At 41.5% G+C, this 10,436-nt stretch overlaps 1 protein-coding gene across 1 annotated transcript; it reads right to left on the reverse strand.

Moving 5' to 3' along the window:
- Positions 1-2,859: 2,859 nt before the first annotated feature.
- On the reverse strand, positions 2,860-4,324 carry LOC306923216 (E3 ubiquitin-protein ligase TRIM35-like; the record flags this gene model as incomplete). The annotated part of the gene is made up of 1 exon (XM_079501242.1): positions 2,860-4,324. Exon 1 carries the CDS (start codon positions 4,264-4,266, stop codon positions 2,860-2,862), a length of 1,407 nt encoding a protein of 468 aa, XP_079357368.1. The 5' UTR covers positions 4,267-4,324.
- Between the last annotated feature and the right edge of the window lie 6,112 nt (positions 4,325-10,436).

Raw genomic sequence — 10,436 nt, forward strand, 5'->3', positions numbered from 1 at the left:
TGTATTTATTTTGTACTGAATAAAGTGTAATTCTGTCCAATCTGTATAGTAGAGTATATATTTAGACCTGAGGACGATTCTATAAATGTCTTCTAAATCCTGACAGTTTTGTGAAAAATCCATGTTTCTATGTCAGTGGTGCTCAACCTTTTTCATGTTAAGGACCCCAAAAATATATGTAATTGGCCGTCGACCCCCATCTGAAAATATGTAGTTCCAGGGGCCTTCCAGAGGCAAAGATTTGAGGGTTTTTTTTAACTGTGAAAAAATATATATTCAAAGGTTTGCAACACATGTTCACAATTAAAAAAAAATAGCAGATCTACAAGCTCGTAGATATGAGCTTGTAGATATGCTATTTTTCAATACCTGAAGTTTAACATAATGCTTAGAACATCAAAAGGGGATCCCGTCCTGAATGGGTTAATACTGTAACATGTGCAACTGGGATGGTTGCGTTGTCTCCCTGCTTCAGACATTTAGATCATCATGTCAAAGGTCATGTGACGTCTCACTATAGACAAACTTAACTTAACTTAAAAAAAAATCTTAAACACAAAAAAAAGAGAACTTAAAAAAAACCTTAAAAAAAAAATCGTAATTTATTCTAATTGTTGTTTTTTGCAATTTACGAGCTGCGTTCGCTTCCCGCGTTCGCGCGTCTTACTTGTAATGACAGGCAGGGCTCACATCTGTCTGATAGGAGTCATAATGACAGACAGGGCTCTCATCTGTCTGATAGGAGTCATAATGACAGACAGGGCTCTCATCTGTCTGATAGGAGTCATAATGACAGACAGGGCTCACATCTGTCTGATAGGAGTCATAATGACAGACAGGGCTCTCATCTGTCTGATAGGAGTCATAATGACAGACAGGGCTCACATCTGTCTGATAGGAGTCATAATGACAGACAGGGCTCACATCTGTCTGATAGGAGTCATAATGACAGACAGGGCTCTCATCTGTCTGATAGGAGTCATAATGACAGACAGGGCTCACATCTGTCTGATAGGAGTCATAATGACAGACAGGGCTCTCATCTGTCTGATAGGAGTCATAATGACAGACAGGGCTCTCATCTGTCTGATAGGAGTCATAATGACTCACATCTGTCTGATAGGAGTCATAATGACAGACAGGGCTCACATCTGTCTGATAGGAGTCATAATGACAGACAGGGCTCACATCTGTCTGATAGGAGTCATAATGACAGACAGGGCTCACATCTGTCTGATAGGAGTCATAATGACAGACAGGGCTCTCATCTGTCTGATAGGAGTCATAATGACTCACATCTGTCTGATAGGAGTCATAATGACAGGCAGGGCTCACATCTGTCTGATACAGTGGCGTGCACAGATAGACACTAGGGGGTGCTAGAGCATTTTGGCAATGTGCCCTTTTGAAAAAAAAAATAATAATCTTTTTGATTTTTCTTTTTTGATTTTTCAAAAATAGCAGACCTACAAGTTCATAGCGCGCCACTCGGTGGCGCGCTATGAGCTTGTAGATCTGCTATTTTTCAATAGCTAAAGCATAACATAATGCTAACACCAAAAGGGGTTCCCGCCCAAAATGGATTAAGGCAACCGGCCGGTTCCACGCGCTGCACAAGGTGCCCTTTTTTAACTTGAGCACCTGCCCCTCTAAATGTCTGTGCACGCCACTGGATAGGAGTCATAATGACAGACAGGGCTCACATCTGTCTGATAGGAGTCGTAATGACAGGCAGGGCTCTCATCTGTCTGGCAGCTCAGAGATGTGTCCATATGTATTTATTTTGTACTGAATAAAGTGTAATTCTGTCCAATCTGTATAGTAGAGTATATATTTAGACCTGAGGACGATTCTATAAATGTCTTCTAAATCCTGACAGTTTTGTGAAAAATCCATGTTTCTATGTCAGTGGTGCTCAACCTTTTTCATGTTAAGGACCCCAAAAATATATGTAATTGGCCGTCGACCCCCATCTGAAAATATGTAGTTCCAGGGGCCTTCCAGAGGCAAAGATTTGAGGGTTTTTTTTAACTGTGAAAAAATATATATTCAAAGGTTTGCAACACATGTTCACAATTTAAAAAAAATAGCAGATCTACAAGCTCGTAGATATGAGCTTGTAGATATGCTATTTTTCAATACCTGAAGTTTAACATAATGCTTAGAACATCAAAAGGGGATCCCGTCCTGAATGGGTTAATACTGTAACATGTGCAACTGGGATGGTTGCGTTGTCTCCCTGCTTCAGACATTTAGATCATCATGTCAAAGGTCATGTGACGTCTCACTATAGACACAGTATATCTGACACAAATTCTGACCTGAAGGTCAAGATTCAATTTATCCCCTGAGCGAGCAGACAGGCTCTATTAGCTCAATGGTAGAAAATGGCAGCACTTGAGCAGGACACCAGGGTTCAAATCCAGGGTAGAAGAGCAGCTTTAAGTGGAAGAAACCTCAGGCAGAAATAGACTTTTAAAACGTGTGTAATATTTAACGTACTGGCTTGTGATCAACGTCATATAAGACGTCATAACTTTTAATTACTTAAACGAGGGACCAATATATGCATCATGTAACTGAACACCAACGTTGTGTGGTATAGATGTTTATTTGATTTTAAAATAAAATAAGAATAAGATAGATCTTTCAGATCTATAATTTCAACAGAAATCAAAGGTAAATATGCATCAATACACAGTTTACACACTAAATAAAACAATTTAGAAATTGGTGTCCATAGACTTGGCCTCTCTGTAGCCATCAATGATTAATATTACCAGTGTTGATAGTTTATCGTCGTCGTCATCATTATAATCATCATCATCATCATCATCATCATCATCATCTGTAACTACGTCATTCCACAGTTACACTGACCTTCCCCGGTAACATCCTAAGAGGCATGTTGGACTGACCAGTCCAAATCCTTGGAATCAGTGTTTCAGTGAAAGTGTGTGTGAAGGTGTGTATGTGTGTGTTGGTATCAGGATCAGAGAACGACAGCGTTCCTCTGTTCCAGTCCAGCTGGACTCTGATCCTCTGAGGTTTCTGCTTCAATGAGAGAACAGTGCCTGACTTTGGTGTGGAGGAGAATGCTCCGTATTTACCTTTAAAAAACTGTATGAACATGTCTTGCCCCCCTCCGTCTCCCTTCCTCTGGCAAGACTCTGCTAACACACCCAGTTTCCATTCTGTATTGTCTCTAACCTCGACATCCCAGCTGTGAGTCCCTGAGCTAAAGCCCTCAGAACCCACGACAATTCTACGGTTGTCAAACCTCTCTGTGTTGTCAGGGAGCAGCTGTCTCTCTCCACGTCTCACACTGGTCAGATCATCAGACAGGGTGTATACTGGATGGGCCGTGTTGGGGTCCAGGATGACTGGATTGTAGGTGATGATGTCCTTCATCTTGTTCCAGACTCTGAAAGGCAGGTTGCCCAGGTGTTTGGTCACGTCTATCAGTGGTCCCGAGACCGGCTGTGGGTCCGGTAGTGTGCGCTGGACTCTCTCCATCGTGGTCTTGTAGTTCTGCAGGAATGAGACGTGTTCTGCTTTCAGCTGCTCCTCTGTGGCTCTGATGTTGTTTGAAACGGTTGATATGTCTCTGTTCAGACCCTCAATCTTCTCCTTCATCCTCTGGCTCTTCTGCTGCTCTTCCTCCCTCAGTTCAGCAATCCTCTTCTTCTCTTCCTCTTCTAGGAACTGATGCATCTTCTTAAACTGGTCCTTCATCTGCGTCTCTGTGTGCTGAGCCTGGACCTTGAGGTGTTCTGCTGTTTGGTCACACTTTGTTTTCACTTTATTGAAGACCTCTAGCTTCTCCCGTAAAGGCTTCAGTGATTTCTGGACTTTCTCCTTGTGATCCACTGCAGCTTCGTCGATGGGACTGATGCGGTGGTTGGCGTGTTTTTTAGAATCTCGACACACAACGCACACTGCCTCGTGACATTCCAGACAGAACAGTTTGAGTTTCTCAGCGTGCAAACCACAGAGACCCTCGACCTCAGACCCTGTTGACGCTCTCGGCTGTCTCTCCTGTACGAAGGTCTCACACAGGTTCTTCAGAGCCAGGTTTCTGGGTGGATCCACTGAATGTCTCTTCCTACAAACGGGACACTCCTTTATTTCCTTCTCTCGCCACCATTCCTGCAGGCAGTCTTTGCAGAAGCTGTGGCTACACGACAGGAGAACGGGATCTTTAAAGATGTCGTGACACACGGGACAGGAAAAATCCTCTTCCGAGAAAGACACCTTGGAAGCCATTTTGTCTTTTGAGTGAAGCTACGAACAATCAAGCCAGGAAATCAGCCAGTCCCTACAGTATATATACAATGTTAATGTCTAATTTCACTGTGAATCGTGGTTGTAGTTAAAGTCCAGTCAGCTGTTGTTAAAGTTGATTCAGCAGCAGGTAGTTCCAGTAGTCTGGGTCAGTATTCAGCAGGTTGTTCCAGTGGTCTGGGTCAGTATTCAGGAGGTTGTGGTTTGGGTCAGTATTCCCTCCTGTAGCTGTGGATGGTCTGTCCGCTCGCACTGGAAGTGTGTGTTTGACTCTTATCGTCTGAGATGAGTCCGACAAGAGGCGGAACCACACACACACACACACACACACACACACACACACACACACACACACACACACACACACACACAAGGGAATTCTCAAGGCGTGTTTGTTTGTGGACAAAGTTGGTAAACCGGTAAATCGTGTATATAGGAGGACAATGTCTGTCGCTTGTAAAACAACAGTAAAAGAACAGATCTAAAGCTCGATCTGTGAGCTTGTAGATGTGGTGAATATGGAGGATATGGAACGGAGGGGGGTGTACCTGGGACGCCAGGCACACCGTTGAGCCCTCTGGAGACGTAGTGGGCTAACATCAACGAAACGTCGATGAAGCAGGGGGCCCACCTGAAGACCTCAATGAAAGTCCTACACTCCATGTTCACCACTCCACTCTGACCTTCAAGAGCGCTAACTTACCATAGGGATTGAAACATCTAGTTCTATTAGCTATACCAGTAAACGTACAGAAGTATTGGCATCAAGATGTACTTGAAGTACCAAAAGTAGAAAGTACTCGTTATGCAGACTGTTCCATTTCACAAGTTTTCAAATGTCTAAAAAATCTATTAGTTCCTTTCCACCTTTGTCTCCTATACTCTCTTCCCTTCCACACAGCATGTCCTCAGGCTGACTGAAAGGTGAATGAAAGGTAGCTTGAGGTTAAAGGGGCATTCCACTCATTTTCAACATTTTACTATGTCATTAATATACCTTAGAGCTGTTGTGTGGAAATAATATAAAAGCCCCCCCATTCTGTGTTTCCTAGAACTGTAATTATTTTCAGACCTCTAGTTCTAGGAAACACAGAATGGGGGACCTTTTTATTATTTCCACACAACAGCTCTAAGGTATATTAATGACATAGTAAAATGTTGAAAATGAGTGGAATGCCCCTTTAAGCAGCGCTTAGTTCTCACTTTAAAACTTCAAAATAATGGAGCTGCATTTCTCCAAAGAGCTTTACAATGCAATGCAGCTAGGCGACATTACATTCACCAACAACACATCCACACACTGACAGCAGAGGAGACTATAGACACCAACCTGCTCATGGGGAGCAGTTTGGGGTTCAGTGTCTTGCTCAAGGACACTTCGACTGAGTCGACTCTCACAACACAGTGGGAGCAACTTCAGTGCGACGTGTTGTAAGCTTGTAGCCTGGATGGCCTATTTTTGGTTATTCGTTATTTCAGTCTTCAAGAAAACCCTAATGACCTCATATATTTCATAAGCGCAAGCGTTAAAAGCCTCAATTTGCTACTTAGGGCTACCAAAACATCATACAAAATAGCACTGACATTTAAATGACTTTATATGACCATTATCTAATGCACACCTATAGGACAAGAATGTTTAGCAGCTAGTTAGCCTATTTGTTGGCACAGGTCTATTCAAGCTGATTTGAGAAAAATAATGTTTTTCGCTCACAAGCCCTAAGCAACAAAACATGCTCATCAAGTAGTACTATAAACAAATCTCTGCTGACTGAAATGCTAAACAGCCATTACTGTGGAAAACACATCGTGAAAGGCACCTACCCAAATCACAATAACTAGTAGGCTATGACATAATACAATAATATAATAATATAAAGCTGTATAGCACTTTGTTGGGTAAACAGCATTTTCATGCTGTAGCATGTTCATGTACAGTATGTCCTTAAATAACTAACAGTGAAGAGTTATACCTATATAATAGAAGAGATTTAGGCCCATCAATGATATACACTTAAACAGATGGGTGGTCCCACAAACAAACACTTAAACAGATGGGTGGTCCCACAAACAAACACTTAAACAGATGGGTGGTCCCACAAACAAACAAATAGACTGACTAAAGCATTGGCAGTGAAGACATGCTTTTATTTTTTATTATCGACTCAGCTTAATTTATATTACGACTAGCGCTATAAATATAAGAAATACATGCTTGTCAAACTGTTGCTGAATAATTAAACCGTCTGTTGGTAATGTTAGTAAACATTGGAGTAAGCCATTATTGTTTGCCTGAAGGGGCGGGATCTCTTGTGATTGGCTAGTTGTTTGTCATGGAAACGGGTCGGGTGACTCAAATGGTCTTTTTAGACAAATTATCAACCGGGGCTTATAGGCTATTTATGAGCCTTTATTTTATACCATCACTGCCCTTTTATTTATTGTATGTCCATTTATACCTTGTAATTTATATGGGCACTTGAGGGAAACATGGCCCAGAGGGTAACATGAAAGGTGAGAACCAAAACATTCTGGGCACTAGGGAAAACTCAAACTGGCTCTAGGAACCAAGGACTGTCTAAAGAGGACAAGACGCGAAGACCGTCAGTGTTGGGTAACTAACACTACGTAACTTAATATATTACGTAATATATTACCGGAATACGGTAACTTGTAATATAATACATTACTTTCTGTCTGTCTGTCTCGTTGCCCGTGGCTCTGTCTTGTGACATTATGTGACAACTGCAGAAGTTAAAGAATTACGTATTTCCGCTCCCCAATAATAGTTCTCAGGTCTGGTGTTTGTCCTCTTTTTTTCTCAGTCGTGTTTTCAAATGGATTTGGCTAGGCGGCCGTTTGGCCTCGCCTTATTGTAGATACACCACTGGTCTACGTAATGTATAATTTATAATTATACTAAATATTTAATTGTTCGATTTGAGCATTTAAAAAAAAGTAATATGTAATATTAATATATTACTCTTGCTCAGACAGTAATATGTAATACAATATATTACTTGACAAATTAAGGTAATAAGTAATAAGAAATATATTCCAAATATAAAGTAATATACCCAACACTGAAGACCGTACGGGCGACGCCATGTTGCTTATGGTGCTCCATGGAAGGAAAGAAACATGCGCAATGGGCTATATGCAGCCAACACTTCCGCGTTCAGGTCCTTGCTAGGAACTAGGAAGATGGGCAGTGGGCACTAGGCAAATGTGCATGGCACCAAAACACAGAGTGGGCACCAGGAAAACTGGGCACTAGGAAGAGGGGCCACTACCACTTGTAGTGTCCAGCCACTGGTATTGCATAGGGTACCAGGATGTTAGAGACAGGTGGGTCATATACGACACTACACCACTAAATACCAAAACAGGAAGGTTAGGTTTTGGCATAGTTTTACAGAAGGCATAGTTTTTGTTGTTTTTTTTTACTACGAGGTTAGGGTGAAGGTTATAGGTTTACCGTTTAGCCATATATTTTTACTACTGAAGTAAGGAGGTTAGATGTAGGCATAGTTTAACTGAAAAGATAGGTCAGGATAAAGGTTAGGTTATTATTAGGCATCATTTTACTAAATACCGGTATAGTGCCCATTCTTCCCCGATAAGGTGTCCACTCTTCCTGGTGCACACTCTTCTGAGTCTTCTCCACCCAAACAAAGTGCCCACTCTTCCCTACTAAATGCCCATGCAGTCATCCCCAAACAATGGTGCCAGATTTCCCTATACACCCCACCTTTACTGTGTTCGCCCAGTGTGCATCAAAAATAATAAGTCATGGTGGTGCAAGACGATTATTGGTTCTTCTGTCAAGACGTAAAACAGCGTGTCCGTCACGCCTCAAGATACACACTCCATATATGGTCAGTACAGAATTCATTCCATATGTTGATCTGACCTCATTAAACCCTGTATACACTCAAAACAGTGAAAACACACACCATATATGGCGTGTGACATGGAGAAGACTGGATCATCACCTAGATCTGCATATATGGAGCTGGCCAGCAACTCTACATCTGACATCACGGACACCAGATTAATAGTTTGACTCCTGCTTCTTAACTGGGCCGTATTAAGAAGCCATGTTGTTTGCTTCTAGCCCTCAGGGCGTCTTACTGGTATAGGCTACCTCTGTCCTTTCCCATGGACGGTGGACCTCCATCCTCATCAACTAGGCCACTGGTTCCCAAACATTTTAGCTCATGACCCAAAAGAGAAATTTGATGTCTGACCACAACCAAGCTATAGTGTGCGAGATATCAACACAGGTTTGTGTATTTGTGTTGTCATGGCGACATCTCCACACCAGGGGCGTATGCACACCTGGTCCTACCTGGGCCTGGGCCTATGTATTTCTGAACTCGGCCCAGGCGAAATATAGTGGGTGCGTGTATTGTGTTTTATCAACTGGCTGTGAGCACTGAGCAGCGGAGCGGAGACTGTCAAGACACTGTGGGCACGTTCGGAAATACCGCACCGGAGCGCACTCGCCTATTAGTTTGCATTGCACAGTGCGCTCAGTGTGCTATTTCCAAACGCGCCCACAGTGCCAGGAGGCGGGCCGTGTGTGTGTGTGTGTGTGTGTGTGTGTGTGTGTGAGATAATCAAACTTGCATGTGTGTGTGCCCGTGCAACATGTGAGTGAGCGAGAGAGAGACAGACATGCTAAAAGAGGGTGTGTGTGTGTGTGTATTATTACTATGTGTGTAAGTATTATTACATTACATATTACATTACATATTATTATTATGTGTATAAAGTATTATTGGTAGCCTATCAAAATGTAGGCTACTTAAGAAGTAAATGTAGGCCACTATTTACAGATGGCAGACATGTATATTGGCTGAAGTGGTTAATGTATAGCCTATGTTGTGTTAGCCTGGCTATTGGCTAATAAGCCAGACCGAATCAGCCGTTGGCAAAAAAAATGCCTGCTGTGATTTGAGTCTGGCTTATTAGCCAGGCTATGGGTGACACAGCCTTTATACCTTTTATTTAAGGTACATTCCTAGCTGTACTTTGATTTTTCTGTGTGTAGTGGACCTTCTCAGCTGTTTCTAATAGTGAATGAGGACAGGGATAAGAAGTTCACAAATACGAAGGATATTGCTGATGGGTTTAATACATTTTTTGTTGATGTTGGTCCAAATCTAGCCAAAGAAATAAAAATAACAGGGAAGAATGTTGAGGAGGAGGACTGGGGGGAGAGAAACCCAAACTCAATCTCTCTGGAAGCCGTTGACAAAGAGGAGATTATAGAGATTGTTGAAAATTGCACTAACAAATCCTCTACTGATGGAAATGATATTGACATGGCTTTGATAAAAAACATCATTGAAGGAATCATTGATCCCCTTTCTCATGTATGTAACCTGTCATTTAGATCGGGATCATTTCCTGATAAAATGAAACTGGCTAAAGTTATTCCCATATACAAAACGGGGGAAAAACACCTATTTACCAATTACAGGCCTGTTTCACTGCTGTCGCAGTTCTCCAAGATACTGGAAAAATTATTTGTTGTAAGACTGGACAAATTCATAGACAGCCATAACTTACTAAATGACAGCCAGTATGGTTTTCGATCAACACGATCAACTTCCATGGCTTTGATGGAGGTAGTAGAAGATATTACAGGTTGTATTGATAATAAGAAACATGCAATGGGTGTGTTCATTGACCTTAAAAAGGCGTTTGACACGATTGACCATGGGTTGTTGGTAAGAAAAATGGAGAGGTATGGTATAAGAGGGACAGCGCTTGATTGGCTTCAAAGTTAAATAAGTAATAGACAACAATTTGTCCAATTGGGAAATTATAAGTCTCTGAACCTAAACATTACCTGTGGTGTCCCACAGGGGTCAGTATTAGGACCTAAATTGTTTATTCTATATATAAATGACATTTTTAAGGTATCAAACATTTTAAAACTAGTTGTTTTTGCCGACGACACAAATATTTTTTGTTCAGGAGACGATTTAAACCAGCTCACAACAGTATTGAAGTCTGAGCTATCAAAATTAAAACATTGGTTTGACAAAAATAAGTTATCACTAAACCTGAGTAAAACTAAATTTATGATATTTGGAAATCGGAAAAGAGATATAGAAATTAATTTAGAAATAGATGATGTA

The sequence above is a fragment of the Electrona antarctica genome (assembly GCF_951216825.1).
Source record: "Electrona antarctica genome assembly, chromosome: 5".
Lineage (NCBI taxonomy): Eukaryota > Metazoa > Chordata > Actinopteri > Myctophiformes > Myctophidae > Electrona > Electrona antarctica.